This window comes from Schistocerca serialis, chromosome 10 (genome assembly GCF_023864345.2).
Source record: "Schistocerca serialis cubense isolate TAMUIC-IGC-003099 chromosome 10, iqSchSeri2.2, whole genome shotgun sequence".
NCBI classification, from domain to species: Eukaryota; Metazoa; Arthropoda; class Insecta; order Orthoptera; family Acrididae; genus Schistocerca; species Schistocerca serialis.
In genome coordinates, this window is record NC_064647.1 from 115,815,824 (window position 1) to 115,834,122 (window position 18,299).

At 37.8% G+C, this 18,299-nt stretch overlaps 1 protein-coding gene across 1 annotated transcript in view; it reads right to left on the minus strand.

The window, feature by feature from the left end:
* Positions 1–18,299, minus strand: part of LOC126425305 (mitogen-activated protein kinase kinase kinase 10-like) — a 731,045-nt gene that overhangs the window by 86,944 nt on the left and 625,802 nt on the right. The window contains exons 6-7 of the mRNA XM_050088284.1: positions 16,227–16,343; positions 9,785–9,937 (exon numbers count right to left, since the gene is read on the minus strand). Of these exons, the coding sequence (XP_049944241.1) occupies positions 9,785–9,937; positions 16,227–16,343 (270 nt within the window). The remainder of the gene's footprint in view (positions 1–9,784; positions 9,938–16,226; positions 16,344–18,299) is intronic.

The following is an 18,299-nucleotide window of genomic DNA, read 5'->3' on the forward strand; positions in this document are numbered from 1 at the left end:
GGGAAACTTTATTGACACATTCCTGGGGTCAGATACATCACATGATCACACTGACAGAACCACAGGCACATAGACACAGGCAACAGAGCATGCACAATGTCGGCACTAGTACAGTGTATATCCACCTTTCGCAGCAATGCAGGCTGCTATTCCCCCATGGAGACGATCGTAGAGATGCTGGATGTAGTCCTGTGGAACGGCTTGCCATGCCATTTCCACCTGGCGCCTCAGTTGGACCAGCGTTCGTGCTGGACGTGCAGACCGCGTGAGACGACGCTTCATCCAGTCCCAAACATGCTCAATGGGGGACAGATCCGGAGATCTTGCTGGCCAGGGTAGTTGACTTACACCTTCTAGAGCACATTGGGTGGCACGGGATACATGCGGACGTGCATTGTCCTGTTGGAACAGCAAGTTCCCTTGCCGGTCTAGGAATGGTAGAACGATGGGTTCGATGACGGTTTGGATGTACCGTGCACTATTCAGTGTCCCCTCGACGATCACCAGTGGTGTACGGCCAGTGTAGGAGATCGCTCCCCACACCATGATGCCGGGTGTTGGCCCTGTGTGCCTCGGTCGTATGCAGTCCTGATTGTGGCGCTCACCTGCACGGCGCCAAACACGCATACGACCATCATTGGCACCAAGGCAGAAGCGACTCTCATCGCTGAAGACGACACGTCTCCATTCGTCCCTCCATTCACGCCTGTCGCGACACCACTGGAGGTGGGCTGCACGATGTTGGGGCGTGAGCGGAAGACGGCCTAACGGTGTGCGGGACCGTAGCCCAGCTTCATGGAGACTGTTGCGAATGGTCCTCGCCGATACCCCAGGAGCAACAGTGTCCCTAATTTGCTGGGAAGTGGCGGTGCGGTCCCCTACGGCACTGCGTAGGATCCTACGGTCTTGGCGTGCATCCGTGCGGTCCGGTCCCAGGTCGACGGGCACGTGCACCTTCCGCCAACCACTTGCGACAACATCGATGTACTGTGGAGACCTCACGCCCCACGTGTTGAGCAATTCGGCGGTACGTCCACCCGGCCTCCCGCATGCCCACTATACGCCCTCGCTCAAAGTCCGTCAACTGCACATACGGTTCACGTCCACGCTGTCGCGGCATGCTACCAGTGTTAAAGACTGCGATGGAGCTCCGTATGCCACGGCAAACTGGCTGACACTGACGGCGGTGGTGCACAAATGCTGCGCAGCTAGCGCCATTCGACGGCCAACACCGCGGTTCCTGGTGTGTCCGCTGTGCCGTGCGTGTGATCATTGCTTGTACAGCCCTCTCGCAGTGTCCGGAGCAAGTATGGTGGGTCTGACACACCAGTGTCAATGTGTTCTTTTTTCCATTTCCAGGAGTGTATATACACTTGTGACTGTCTGCTACAATGTAGTATCCACACTATAGTGACTATGAAGAGAGTTCCTGTAAACTGTGAATGGCATTATTTTTTGTTCTACTTTCACTTTCCAGTCCTTTGCTGATTGTATCTGTAGCACTGTCAAGTATGGGTCACATGGTCCATGAAAGGACTCTGCAATATGCTAATCATGTTTTATATTCTACAAATACAAAATCAATGGGGTGAAAAGAAAGATAATGTTGAGAAACACTTTAAATTGGAGACTGTTCACCAGCAAGTAACTGCTGCTTATTCTCAACAGAAACAATTTTTTGTTGAAACCTTAAACAGAGTCAAAAGAAAAAAAAAAAAAAAAAACAAGCGGAGACTATTTTGGAAAAAAAACTACTTAAGCTTTAGCAGAAGTAAATATTTCATTTGAAAAGCTCTTGTTATAGAGGATAAAAGCTATTTATTCTCCTTTATTATTATTTTATCACCATGTCTAACAATTTACAAAAAATACATGAAAATTTCACCAAAAATATATGCTAATTTTGCCAAATATAGATGTTACATTTTCAGGTCCATCATCATTAGATAATGACCACAAAATTGGCCTGTAGAAGGAAACTGATCATGTCCTTTGCAAAGGAACCATTTCAGAATTTGTCTACACAGAAAGTACAAAAATCTAAATCTGCATGGCTAGACAGAGAGCAAAACCAGCTTGTCCCTAACGTGCATACTGTAGCACCTAATTTTGCTTGACACACAAAGATAGTCCACTGAAGTGTTACTTGTTATGATAAATTGATTCGATTTCCTACTGTTGTTTTTATCATTGATCATAAGGCAGCAGCAGGAAGGTTAACCCTCCCAGCAGAAAGAATAACAATGCACTACGTAGAAAGGGCAAATGAGAAGTGTAACAACACAGCAGTATTGGGTGGGAGGCCTGAAATAAGACTCACTTGCATATAAAATGTAGTTGCATCTCCTCTCAAACTTGGTCTGCTACCGCAGATTCACCTGCAACACCTAGGTGTCAATCACTAATGTTTGAGCCTTATGTTAACACTTTTTTTAGAGGTTCCAATTTAAATCTGACCTTATGTGCACGTGTTTCTTCATACTTCTGGTGATGGTAGTTGGGATGCAAGGTTATTGAAGAATTCAAATAGTTGTGAACTTTTTTCGTGTTTTATATACTGCTTTTTCTTCAAATTTCTGCTAATGTGATGAGTGATAAATTTATGATCAGGAGGAAGCACTTTTCTCTAAATCTTTTTCCAGCAGCTCCTCAATCTCTGTTGTGCAGGCCACCATTCATCTCTTTTTTATAGCAGCAATGTCATCAAGGGGCCATTTTCAAATACTTTAATAAGTATTGTGGCTCACAGATTCTATTAGCCTGGTCCAGCTATAATATGATAACTCTTCTCTTACACTTGTAATGGTGACTGCAGATTCTCTGCAAGTCTATCCGAGAGAGAGGTTCCTGTAGGCGTCCTGCCTTAAGAGTTCTCTCTCTTCTTCTGAGTAAGTATACATTTTGAAAAGAAATCTGGCACTCTGTTTCTCTTGTCATCTGTACAATGTAATTATTGCTATTGAGAAAATTTTAAGTTCTTTTTCTCCATAAACCCATATTGTAGATATTTCAGCTCTTCCAACATGTATGAGAGGGGCTAAGGGTTTCATAGTCCCACAGGTACAACGATAGATAGCATTAATGATTACTCTCAATGGAAAGCCTAGCTTAACGGAACTGGCACTCATATTGCCTTGCTGCCAGTGACTTAAGAAGATACTTCTTGTCATTCAACGAAATCAAAGAAGCTAGTTGATGTTGTGGTCTTCAGTTCCAAGACTGTTTTGATGCAGCTCTGCATGCTAGTCTATCCTATGCCAGTCTCTTTATATCTACATAAAGAATGCAACATACATCCAATACCAAATTAATGATCCCTTGATTCCTCATGAAGTGCCCATCAACCATCTTTTCCTTTAGTCAAGTTGTGTCATAAATTTCTTTTTTCCCTGATTTTATTTAGGACCTCTCCATTAATTATTCAAACTATGCATCTGTTTTTCAGCATTCTTCTGTAGCAACACATTTCAAAAACTTCGTATTTTTTTGGTCTGTGTTGTTTATTATCTACATTTCATTTTCTTAAAAAATTATACCCCATACAAATACTTCCACAAAAAGACTTCTTAATAATTCAGTATACACCACACAACCCAATTAAAAGGTCACTTCTTTGAAACCCTGTAAGTGTTGCATATGCAGAAGTTTGAAATTAGGCTCTAAAGTGTCTGCAGTCTTCCTCCGTAATGGAGGAAAACCGTGGTATCCTCGGGCTTGGAGATGCTTCAAACAGTATGGTGTCAACACGTGTGAAAAAGATGGCCAGAGCTTGAAAGTTCATGTAAAGTGCAAGATGAGTTAATGATTTCATATTAGCACCAAATTTCACCACAATTATTCCCAAAGCCCCATAGATTGTCACACAATGAGAAAGTCATCAATACCCCCTCTTACCCACATTTCACCCCTTCTCTTGACACCTCTGTGATGCCGACCAGAACCATGATGCCCTGTGTTGAAATCGTGCAGTTTTTTTATGGGTGGCCAAGGAAAACATTTCAGACACACCATCTTTCAGAAGCAATATGAAAAGGCCTCGGGGTGGCATAAAGGGTGTTAACGAAACCACCCTTTTCCTTGGGGCATTGATTCCCACACATTTTGCGGTCAAAAATGACACTTCGCAGTGCAAAGAGCAACAGGGCAACAGTCTTGACAGCCTTTGACACTACTGCAACACCCCAGACGATTCATCCCTTCTCTAGGGACATTGTGGGGCATCAACCCCACTAATATGACATGACCTCTTTTGAGTGTAGCAAAACTGCAATTTTTGGTCTGATACAGAGTGGAACCACTTGCCACCTTTTAAAACCATTTTGTGAAATTTGAATGTGATCTGAAGCAGCAAAGGGTCTTCACACTTCTCTGCCCTGTGGTGTGATCATCGGGGAAGGTGGAGACGTTGACACATGCGTTTATAAAACAGAAAAGTGTCTCTTTAGGACACCCTAGTTTGGCTACACCCTCAGTGCCACCACACACTTTCATTGGGCACTGTAAAAATGTTCCTGTACAGTGACAGCCACTAAGATTTCTAAGGTGTAGGCATGACAGGCATCCCTTTTGACATCCATTAGATTTTGCTTACACCCAGCAAGTGCAAGTTCAGTAATGTACTGCCATTCAGATGACATGTGTCAAAATGGTTGCCTATTACACCATTACGTTTAGGAATCAGTAAACGGCTGTCTCTGTACAGGGGCATTTTTAAACAGCCCTGCAAAGGTGTGCAGGTGTGCTCTGAGGGTGTTACCAAACTGACGGTCTCAGAGGGTTCCTCTGCCATTTTCTTGACACACGAGTCAATGTCACAACCCCCTTGATCACACCACAGGAGTTTTCAGAACTGTGGTGTAATTTGATGCCAATGTGACATAATTAACCCGCCTTACGCCTCACATGGTTTGTATATTCTCTTTCTGAAACACTTTTATAGATATTGTACACTTGTCTTTACTTCTGTCATCAAGGTATGAAAAGTTCTGACAGAATGTAAATAGTTTAGGAGGGAAAGTAACAAATCGCCAAATAATGGAAGTGTTGAGTCATCAACAGACACATTAAAAAGGATGAAAAAACCTCCAGCTTTCAGATATCCTTTTTCAAGCTAGAAACACATACACATGTTCAGTCATACAGTGTCGGCTGAATACACAATACAGGCCTGGCATTGTGTATTCAACTGACATAATGTAGCTGTACAGGTGTGTGTGTGTGTGTGTGTGTGTGTGTGTGTGTGTGTGTGTGTGTGCGCACACGGGTGTGGGCACTGCTTTCTTTAAAACTAGGATTATTACATTCATTTTGAAGCCTGACGTTATATTGCCTTCATTTACTGCATTTTTATATTTTCTCCTACAATCTACATTAGCCTGGGTTTTTCTATTATTATCATACTTCTTCACTGCCACCAAAGCACTTACCAGCTCCAGAAGTAATAAGAACTCCTTTGACAACATTTACTGCTGTGAGGGCTTTTGTTAACTTTTCTGGATACAAATAAACTGTTCTATTATTCTTATTATTACTACGTATAAAGTATTCCAATTTTTTTCTTTTTGCTTCTTGATGCAGGTAACTATGTAGCAAATGCCTTAATACCACACCTTACCAAGGAAACAAACGCTGACCATGAAAGGCCAAATTTGATGGATAGGCTGTATTTATAATTAACCAGAGAGTACTACGACCATTCACTTACTAGTAAAAAGAAATTTGCCATCTCATCCTACCCCTCCCCCCTGCAGCAAGGGTAATAAACTGTCATGATTAATTTAATTCATTAATTGATTAATTAATGAATTAATTAATGCAAAAATAAGCAGGGCTCGCTTAAGTTAAGGCATTGATCACTACTTAAAATGCAGGGCTAAGTGTTATTGTTCTTTCAAGTTGTTAATATCCTTGCACGATTTATCCTTTGAACTCTCACAATCATGTTACTGCTGCAAACTCCGTAAATAAAACATAATATATTTACCCATCATGAATGAAACTGATATATGAAGCACTGTTATGCTATGAGCTTTGTGTAGCTGCTTTACTGGCATCACTCTGTTAAGCATTCACTGTTTTTTTATTAACATTACGAAATCCATAGAAATGGAAATGATACAGTGCTGAAATTCTTAGCCTTTAGCACAATAATTAGATAAAATAGTGTGTTGACACTGTAAGGCAATCATGTGTTACTGTTTATTAAGACACTGACAAAGTGCATGATTGGGTACAGAAGGAAACTAAAGAATCTCACACAAGAGTTCATGTTATTAGAAATCTGTACTGCATCTGAACTCGACAACATAAAGAATCCTTGGTATTGTACTGCAAACATAAAGAAGATATGAAAAGATATACACCCTACAGGTATTTTTCTCCAAGTATTAGAGTAAGAATAGTTGTTACGAGTGGCATTATTTCAAACACAATGGATTAAAAGATATTAAATGCATCATGTTTAAACTGATCTCATGTTAATGTTTAAACCCAGTACCCAAGAAGTACAGCAATGTGATTAGTAAAAGGAAAATGGCCACTTTAATTTGATTTAAAACAAGCAGGAGTAAATATCAAACAATTAGCACAGAAGAAAATTTGGTACCATTCCCACAATAACAATATTCAGTTGTTTTTCTATGTAATGTAATTATATCATTATGTGCTGTATTGTTGTCTCCAGAGCAAGTTATGAAATGGGAACTAATCTATGTAAATAAACAGAAAAGCCTACAGTAATTCGTATTTATTGAATTTCAAACCAAAAATATACAGAATAAAGATAATAAAAACACAAGTTTAACAATAAACCTGTATCAACATATAGTTACTTCATATTGAAAAAATTAAATTAAACCAACAAATTAGTTATTAAGTAAGTTAAAAGGCACCACCACCAGGTGAAAAAATAAGTTCTTGGTCTTGAATTTTACAGCAGCACACAGATTTGTATCAATAACATTATGATTTCACACAGGATTCTCAAATTACATTTAAGAACTTATAGTAAAGACTGTATTTAATGACGTTCTTTTTAACTGATCATCAGACTTTTATCAACTGTCCATTGAAGGCCTTTGATTACACAAGATGACTTAATATGTAGAGCATTACTTGAAAATAATTGAGGATTACCTTAACTCTTTTCACAGACCTCAAACCACAGGATAATTATCGAGTTCAGGTAAATTTCATTACCTAAGGAAGATATGTAAATTACCTCAAATACCAAAACTGTGATTATATCTAGCTTTTCCTTCTACAGCCAATCAACACTTGAGTGTCCAAATGAGAGTGTACCTATTTCATATTCTTCAATAAATTTGCAAAGTATGTTTATGAAAAGGACACCATAAGTTTAAAAAGTAAAAATAATATTTACATTGAACAGTGACTATCTTAAAAATATAACTACTTCTGGCACAAAATGCTAAAAATCTAACAACAAAACATAAATTTACATCTTTTGTGCAAGTCTGCCTACTACTGACAACCATTACAAAAATCTTACCAATACAAATGTTGTTGTTCTTTAACATAAAACTTGGAAAATACTCATACAAAACTAATTACAGTGTAGGTCCATGCACTATCTTCATCTATTATCTGCAAAGTTTGTGCAACACATTTGCAATCTACAAAAATAAAATAAAATGAGTCTACAAATAAGACAAAACAAGGATCAGACTTACAGGGGTAGTTGAGCCTCTCCTGAGAATAGCCTGAGCAAGCAGACAACAGTAATCAGAAAGAAGTCCAATCAGTTCACTCAAATCATAATCAATTTCTTCCCTCATTAAAATACATAAAGAGCAATGACTGTATTGGCATGTAATTACCGAGTGTAATTTTGTCTTTCGGGCCTACAAGAATTTATTTATTATATCTAGATGAGAGTATTAGTGAAATGACTGTGCTGGCACCAGTTATACATGGTTGTAAATCTAGCAGTATGGTCAAGAAGACTGTATTAATGATACTGCATCAAAATCTATTTACACGTGTCTGCATGTGTTGATCTAATTAAGACTAGTTATCTTTATCAAAATAAAGGACTGCATATGAATGTGGCAAAAAGAGTTTTACGATGAATTTAAAAATTAATAGATAATACATTACAAAGGTATAAATAACACTCCCGATAATATTGTTTAAACTATTCAACATTTAAATCAATATTACTTCAAACATAACTGAAGAAAATAATGTCCATTTTTTCCTTTCATATCCTGAATTAAACTCTGAAATATGACTGTTAAAAATCCATAAATAACTACAAGAAAAGAAATATATTACAAAGCATCACTCTAATGCTGTGCAGAAGCCAAATAAAATGCAGTAAAAATTCCAAGCAGAATCTGCTATCTGCTACTGACATAAATAAATAACCAAGTGAAAGAGTGTGAAAATGAAATGAGCTGTTAAACACTGCATTATTAAGGGTAAAACACAAAGTTTTGGTAATAGACAACTGCTAAGCTGAAAATTACTATCAGAATCATTGACTGTATGTCCTGTTAACAGACGTGACTGAAGAGACACTCTTTCTTCAAGTCAGTTTAACAAAACATACCAGATGCATAAATTTTAGCAGTTTGGTGGGCTGTCATGTATTGTTGTTGCTATTTCAGATACAATGAACATTTAAATCATTGAAAATCCACATAAAAGAAAAGAATTGCCAACTTTTTCCACAAATCAACACAAGAAAAAATGGAATAACATGAATGTTTTCATTCTGTAAAATGTGCTTCAACAAGCATAAAAGATCATTGCCATTTTTATGAAATGTTGTATGACAGCTGATTTCTTGAAAGAAGGAAAACTGTTGTAATCAGAGTCACAAATTAAAATATTTTGCAATAAAATGTTGTTAGTGTAATGTTTAAACATTAAAAGATGGTATACGAAACAGAATTTGAACGTGAGTTCTAAGTAATGCAAAAAGACTCTGTACTGCATTTCTGCAATTAATCAATAATAAAGAGCACAGTCTGAGGATAAGAAAACTCCAGCCATGAAGCTGCCATCAAGTATCTCCATACTCCCAGACTGTGAAGAATTTCATCTAACAAGCCCGTAGATAACACAAACTTTACTGCTGCCAGCACAATCATGAATATAGAAACTGTAGTAGAAACGAAAATGCTGAGAAATAAGGAACTTACGTAATGTGAAACACATTACAATAAACTTACTTTACTAGCAGTTATATAGTGTGCAATCCTCCTGAGGAAAATTTGAACTTTCTTTATGTGCTTTGATAATAAAGTATGCTTTTAAAGCAACAGGAATGGAAGTAATACAGCAATATATGCTGCCAATGCAAAATTCAGGTTCTATATTTAAGGAGTTCCTTTTATGAAGGTATAACTGATACAATTTAAATACACGTAAGCATTAGTAAGTATGCCAACTACGAAAGTAAAATGGAAAGACGATGGAATAAAAACCTCAAATCTGAAAATTTACGCACAAAGGAAGAACAGATTTGAGCTTTCAAAAACAGTTTGTCATAATTTACGTGTTACTTATAACCACCACCGCCAAAACCACTGTCACCAGTACCACCACCTCGTGAGACGCCGCTGCCACCGCCTGGTGACTTAGGAAGCACAAGTGACTGTGCTGCAGGTGACAAAAAGGAGGGGAGTGAGAAATGGTGGCTGGAACACAAGTCATTCCAGAAATACCAGGGACAGGACAGGTTAGTTGGCACCGTCGGCACTGTCGTACAGTGCCTCTGCAGATGCACCTACACCCACTCGCATTCCTGAGCCCGTACCTATTGCGTGCAGGGCCGTGCGCTTCTCCAGGTCGGGCGCGCTCCGGCTCCAGCGCTTCTGGCCGTCGACGACGCGCGAGATGATCTGGCCGCGCTCCCGCTGGTGGCACGTGCTGGGACCCCACGTCTTACCCTTCACCCCGTCGGCTGGGACTGGAGACAAGCCAACACGAGGACCTGTACTTTGTCTGGAGGTGAAGAGAATGGATACTGGGGGCTCTGCTCATTAAGGGACTGTGGGTATGTGCCTCAATTCACAGTTACTCACAATATTCCGTCGAGAACACCATACACGGAGCGTGTGATGCAATAATGGTGGAACAGTGGTGCCTCCGTGCATCTGACTGAATGTGAATCTCACCCAAAACTGAGAATGGAGACTGAAATGCTGGCATAAAAAAACTGATGAAATCAAGACTGACAGGAGTGACATCTGTCAAGCGCTGTATGGCAACTTCTATCACATCACAGAAACTATTTTACAAATGAAGAAGACTGGCCACTCGATTAGTGAATTTCAGTCACACGATTGAAACATGCGAGTAATGACCACACAGAACAAAACAGCAACATGGAGCCATTCTGCAGAAGTCTGTGTGCATGCATCACCGAATGGAAAAAACAGAAATGATGAGAATTTTAAATATTTTGCATCAGCTAGTGAACTGTGTGACTGGATCATCTTTTCAACTAAAACTACATGCTTATACATGTGAGATCTGCCAATAAAATACCATTATTTGAGTTTGTTGGAAAAATACAGCCAAATCTGAGAAGGAAATATACTTTTGAAGTAATTGTCTATTCAAATATATTAGCAGCCAATTAAATAGAGCAGAAAATTCTACTACATATTTTAGCACCAATTCAACACACACTTGAGCAAATAAATGTTCTAAACTTTAAATCTGACGTTCAACAGAAGACATTAAATTACGACTGAAGGCATCATAAACTGCTGTTCACCTCGTGAAAAACAAAACTGGTAAAACTGCACAACTAATATGGAGACAATTAACTTTTCATACATGGCCAGAGATCACAAGGGGGTCAGCAGTATAGAATTCCATGTGGAAACTGCAGGTAATTGCAATATGAACAGTTAATGGCTACTGCGAAATAATAGATGGGTAACAGGCTGAACTTATGAGCACAGTCTATATGTTTCAGTGTGTGAACAGTTATGAAGTCATCCAATGTAACAATAAAAAGAGAAAAACTGCAAAGAACTAACCCATACATTCAAGTTAATGAGAATCACTACCAAATAAAAGATGAATTCATTAGACTGCAACTTCTGTTATTCAGTTTGTCACACTGCTGGACACAAACGGTGATGTTTTCTTTCCATTATAATTGTAAAGCTAATTAAAACTGTCACTCTTTCTAGTCCAGGGAAAAAACAACAGTCTCTCATCAATATGGAAATCTTGTTTGAAGCATCAAAAGCTATGACTGACCTAAGACAACTGTTTCAGTTCATACATATTTGAAATTCTGTGAAAGACTATGAGGCTCCATACTAAATTTCCACCAGGATGAAGTGGCATTACATTAAAAGACAAGCAAGAAGAGAGAATTGTATAAAAGCAACTGAGTGAGGCACACTGCTATACAGCAAACAGCAATAACAAATGATAACAACAACAAAATTCAACTATATACAGGTGCACTTGTGCAGAATCCTACAAGAGCAAGAGATACTGCAGCACTGTAAAAATGTAAAAACAAATCAAATTAATAATAGCAAAAAAATAATGTTTCATGCATAACAAGCGGTCTACTACAGCATGCCCTTTTGAAAAACATTTCTTTTACTTCAAATACTTATTTTATTCTAAATCTTTGATTGAATCAATAAGTTTATATAGATCAACAAAACTAAATTAATGTAATTAAGCAACAAAATTTGTTGGAAATTAGTACTGTTGAACAGTAACTGATCATAATGAACTATATGTCTGGCTTAATACAAATGTTATTTGTGTTTCAGGAGCAACCTTAGACCCATCCTAAAGTTAGAGACAGCAAACACATAACAACCAAGTTATGGTGTATCTTATTAAATGGCAAAAAATTCGATGATGTGACCATATCTGGTTCAGTTAGTGTACATGTATCACACTTTCATCAGAAATGTCATCTTTTGTGATAGTTTAGGCCTCTAAAAGTACATAAAGAACTACAGTGGGTTAAATCCTAGAAGTATTGCTTACTTCAAGTAGTTTTTAAGTAGTGTTACTCAGTTCCACTCAAATCAAGTTCATCAGAAGTGAGACAACAGTTTCCAGTATTTTCAAAGCGTGACAGTGAAAAGTATGTGTACAGATTCCATAATTACACAATTGGGGGATGAAACACTCAGAATACAAGCTCCATGGAAACTACAACAGAATATAAAAGTATCAATTTAGTGCAGTGTTAAATCATTTTTTTCACCACATTTGCATTATTTTCCTTTTGTTCTCTTACTACAAGTCCCTGAGTGTTTATCTCTAATGCTTCTGACACTATACAAAAAGGCAGCTGTGTCCTAGAGCAAAAATTCTACGTGGAATTTCAAAGGCAGATATACAATAGTTTGCAGAGGAGTGCAATTGCAGTTATGTCCAAAATTGTCTGATTCTTTCACATAAATTTTGAACATCAGACAATTACAGCTCAGTTCTTTGCCCCCCCCCTCCCCCCCACGCTCGCTCGCTCGCGCTCTCTCTCTCTCTCTCTCTCTCTCTCTCTCTCTCTCTCCGCGCGTGTGTGTGTGTGTGTGTGTGTGTGTGTGTGTGTGTGTGTGTGTGTGTGTATGTATTCATTTTAAGTTTCTGTCAGATTAGCTTTCTTCCCTCTCCCATCAACCTGGGAAAGAAAAACAGACAGATTTCAGATCCTGGAGTCTTTTATAATGATAGTGGAACTGTCATTTTTCATGCCTGTAGGTAGACCCATCATGTATACTAGACATCATTTTTGTCTGTTCTTTTGTCACATTTCCTGAAATTTCAGTTTGTTTTGTTCATCCAATCCATATTTTCATGCTTCCTCCTAAAATATATTTTTTTCCCTTGTGATTCCAATTTCTTTGTTTTACTTTCAAGCATCCATCCCAAACTTCCTTGACAACACCAGATGGAATTGTGACATAAAAAGAAAAACAAAAGTCCATACAAATCAGCCTAGTAATATACAGACCAACACAAATTACTGATGCATTTTTTTGTTTTTTTTTCTTTGTGTTCCATTCTCATGCCTGCTATGATAATGGACTACCACCATCAGAATCCTGCAAATCTGTGGAGAAATGGGGGCACTGTTTCGCAGGAGTAGCCAAGTGAAGTGCCACCCAACTAAAAACTTAATTCCATTGAGGACTCAGCTTCCTATGGGATCAATGAGACTGTGATGGAGAAAACTGAGTATACAACAATGTGTGACAAACACAGTTGAGGAACTTAAGTGCTGATTGTGCAGTCAGTGTTAGCAAAATTGTCCTTCAACACTTTTACATTCAGAAAGTTTAGTGTTGTTGGTTTTTATAACTGCTAGCTACTTTCAAATAAGAGCACCACAAGGAAAGAATTGTGAGAGACAGGTTCTATAAGCTGATCAGATTTATTGATTTGTTTTCAGTTGACTAGTCACAAACAATCAAAACTGTTCAATTCTGTGACATAGAAACAGTTTGAAATAAGAAAACAATACAAACATATCTAGCTTATCATAAAGCCAACAAAGAAAAGATGCGACAAATAAGTGCTAATGATTCTGCTTATTTTCTGACTGTGTGAAGCCCTCACTGAAGGGGGTAAGTAACAGCTCAGCCCTTCTATTATCAAAATTATTACCCCAGTCTCTGAGCTCACTTACAGAGGAGCTTAACATAAAAAGGTAGGGAGTGCCATAAAAGAGTGCTTTTGCTGACAGACTGGTTGCTTTTTCTAGTGTTCACAATGTCGGTTTGTGCATTTGCAAAGCAATGATTCCAAATTCAAACCCTTCTTATCAATCCTCTGGCTTTGCAGGGAAATGAAATATTCACCTTAAGATGCACATTCTGACACCAAGATGATTATATTTCCCTATTCCTGCTTACAATGCATGTAAGCAACTTGTTTGCAACAAAATGCCACTTGCATAAACTTTTTTTTTTATGAATAGCAATTCTCATCTGATTCAAAATTTATCAACAGTTGTTATTACATTGGTGATTGTACCAGTACTGAGACTTTCTTCTGTATCTGAGATAGTCATCAGTTATTTCCTTCTCCATATCAAGTTGAATGGTGCACAATTTTCACATGGTGCAATGAAAAACCATCAGTTTTTGTGTCTCAGAGTTTTTATCAGAGCCTTTATTTACTTAATATTTACTCTTGTTATTCTACTCTTCCATCAAGCTGCTAACCTTATAGTCCATTATGCCTGAAAGTCTCCATCTGTAAGATAGATATATCCTCATATTAACACATAATCATGTTTATTCATGCCCCTTGTGATCTGGAGATCTTTGTAGGGGGTTTCTGTGTCTTACTTCTAATCTTCTTCTGGTGTACCACTGATGCTTAGCTATCTGGCCACCTCTGTGAGATCTTTGAAGCTTGTGACTCTGTTTCACATGTCACTTTTTATTTACTTCTTTCTTGTGTACTACTGAATAAATACCTTCTTTGACCTAAGTCTTTTAAAAAAATTATAATAGCTTTTCACTGTATGTTACACCTCAATATATGAAAGGTAAGCAGTTCTGACAAAACATATCCTGACAATGACTTCTCACAGTAATAATTCAAAAGTTTTAATATGCTGGTAATGTAAAGTCAGCTAGTGATGTCACACAACATTTACTAAAATGGTAAATTTTTTGCCTATATTTCAACATGTGTCCAATCCTTTAGCAAAATAAGACTGCAGTTTGTGAATTTGAATTACATAAAAGCCAAACCAATGTGTTGTAGGCCTGAATAATATGTGCATTTTGTCATTCACTATACAAATAAATTGGTATATGACAGCATTCACACTGAAAATCGAATGATGAACTGCTATGCACAGTGTCAGATATGCTTCATGTTGTACCAAACAGCTGTATCCTATTAAAAAGTAGGAGAAAAATATCTGTGAACTTTGATAGTTTCATACTATGATCTTCAAATCAAAATTAAACATGCTTTCAGATGCTCAGTTAATTTGTAGACTCAGTGAAATTGTGGACAGACTAATCCATTTAGGGTCAATTAATTGAAAATCAGGCATTCACAGTTGGCACATTTCCTAAAATTCTCACTCCAAGGCACTTTATGAACAGCGTCAGACAAAGCTGATAGGCTGCAACTGATAAACTCAACTATTGCAACTGATAAACTAACTTACATTTTATTCTGAGAAACTATCATACAAGCACTTCATGGGCACATTTAACTAAACAAAAAAATATATGTGATGTACTGTGTGAGTTGAGTTTTGAGATCTGTCATCCTGAAGTTCAGCATTAATTATCAGCATTTCTTGACATTGTGGTTGTAGAGTGTAAAGTAAGAGTCTTACAGGAGATGTTTATTCTCAGTGTCTGTCAAAAATTATGATAGTTTGATTGAAGAATAGTTTCATCTGAACCACTGAGATCACATTTCACTTCAGTAATTATATCAGCATTTTGTGTGTAGAACATGACTGACATCAGTGGAGTTCCAAAGCTACAACAGAGTGAGGCGATGCAGGATTGAAGGTGCTATCTATCAATGATTTTAAACCGCTAACAGCCTTCAATTTTATCAGTTTAACTGTACCATAGATTTGTTTACATTGGTAGTGTAGCTGATTGGCACTTTTTTCCTCACATCCATGGCAGCCTGTTGTGATATGAGGCCTGCTAATGTAAACAATGGATCCCTCTTTAATTTTTATACCATGAATCATTTTAACTGGACATAATGTCACACATAGCATGAATTTATTTGATTTACCTACCAAAATAGTTGTTTAGGAATCCCTGTCCCACAATAGTTCTGTTTTACCACTTAAATAATTTTGAATGATTATTTCTTTTGTGATCCAGCTGTTGACATCAGTGGGTATTAACGCAGAGGTCCTCGGTTCCATCCCCAGTGACCAACTTAGATTTAATACCAAATGACAAGCTGTTTTAGTGAAATAGGCTGCAATACTGACATACAACATGCCACAATGGTGTAAAACTGAATAGTTTCCAATAGCCTGGACACATTATTAACTGGTTGTCATTGTCAGAAGTTTGTGGTAAAAGCTGTCTCATGGCATCATTAACATAAATTAAGAAAATGACACAAAAGTAGTGGATGGGCCTTTTTTTCCATTTCAGAAGAAACTGGATCTATCCATATTTCCCTTCAGGAATTTTAAACTGTTTTACCAACAAATTTTGTTGTAACCAAAGAAACTTGATATCTTATACAAAGTCGATTCTACTTACGTGCAATTGCTCGAAGCCTCGGAATGCTGGGCGATCCAGGTGGACTGTTTGGACTTGAAGGGTTTCGAGGTTTACGGTCCAGTGCCGTGTGCTGCACAGTGATGGTGTGCCGGAAACCTAACAGCAGTCAAAATACGTAAAATATATTTTTGTTCTAAAAGAAGAACCGAAAATATGGCACACAGGTTAGCATATTATTTAAACTAATACTTTAACTTATATGCAACGTTACACTGTTGCAGTGAAATACGTCAACCAGAAATGCATGTGCCACTTTTCATTTTTAATTTCAGTACCTAAGGAATTTGGTACACAAGTACCTATTGTAATGCTGTTGGAATGCCAAAAAAGTAAACTTAAAAAATAATGACAAAGAAGGCAGCCAAGTTTATAAAAGGAAAATCATTACGATAACAAATGGAGCATTGTGAAGCTACTGTAAAAGAAGAAAATGCACTGATGTAGACAAGGAATATAAAAAAACTGTCCTACATCTCCAGACATTTTTTTCTGAGTCATCAATCATCTAACAGGTTTGATGCAACCCACAATGAACTCTCTTCTACCAACCTCCTTATCTCAGAGTAGAACCTGCACCCTACATCCTAATTTATTTGTTGGATATATTCAAATCTGTGCCTTCTCCTATAGTTTTACCCTCTACAGCACCCTCTAGTACCATAGGAGTTGTTCCCCAGTATCTTAACAAATGTCTGATCATCTTGTCCCTTTTTCATGTCAGTGTTTTCTTTAAGTTTCTTCACACTTCTGCAGAGAACCTCCTCATCTTTTATCTTATTAGTACACTTAATTTTCCATATCACCAGGTCTCATAATGTTTCGATTCCCTTTTTCCTGGAGTCTGTGCATCACTAGCGTACATTCTCAAAAATTTCTTCCCCCAATTAAGGCCTATAGCAGAGTTCCTTCGCATCATGCTAATCTCATTTCTGTTACTTCTTTTTACTCTTGTGGTTCTTCATTTTATTCTCAGCCCACATTCTGTACTCATTAGACTCTTCAATCAATCCATTCAACACATCCTGGAATTCTTCTTCACTTTCCCTGAGTATAGCTATGTCATCAGTGAATATTACCATTGATATACTTTCACCCTAATTTAAATCCAGTCCTCAACATTTCTTGGTTTTTGTCATTGCTTCTTCAATGTAAAGACTGAACAGTAGGGGCAACAGACACATCCCTGTCTTACACCATTTTAAATCTGAGCGCTTTATTCTTGGTCTTCCAATGTTACTGTCCTTTCACGGTTCTTGTACATATTGTATATTTCCAGTCTTTCCCTATAGCTTATTCCTGTTTTTCTCAGAATTTCTATTATCTGGCACCATTTCACATCGCCAAACACTTTTTCTAGATCAACAAATCCTATGCCACGGTCTTGATGATTTCTTCAGTCTTGCCTCCATTATCAAACACAACGTTAAGTATTGCCTCTCTGGAGATTTTACCCTTTCACAATCCAAACTGATCATCGTCTAACAGATACTCAATTTTCTTTTCTATCCTTTGGTAAAATATTCTTGTCAGGACCTTGGGTGCAAGAGCTACTGAGCTGATTGTACAATAATTGGTGGACTTACCTGCCTTTGCTCTCTTTGGAAATGACGGATGATATTTTTCAAAAAGCCCAGTCTCACAGAGTCTATATGACATACCGATTTGAGTAGCCATTTAGTTGCCATTTTCCCCAACGGATTTAGAAATTCCGAAAAAATGTTTTCTATACCTCTGTTTTATTTGATTTAAAGTTTTCCCTGTCTTCCAAATCTATCCCCATTTCCTCTTCTTTCATGTTGCTGCACTTCATAGAGAACTGTAGTGTATTCTTTCCACTTATTTACTCTCTTATCTGAGTTTGACAGGGAGATGCCTCTTGCATTATAAATGTTGCTGTCTTTGCTTTTAATTTTGTCTTGTTAAAGCTGAATCTGTTTTCTGAGAATCATTACTATTTTGATTTCTTTACATGTTCCCTCCAGCCACTTTGCCTCTGCTACCCTACTACAACTCCTATTTATTTCCATTCCTAAGAGACTTATACTGTTGTAT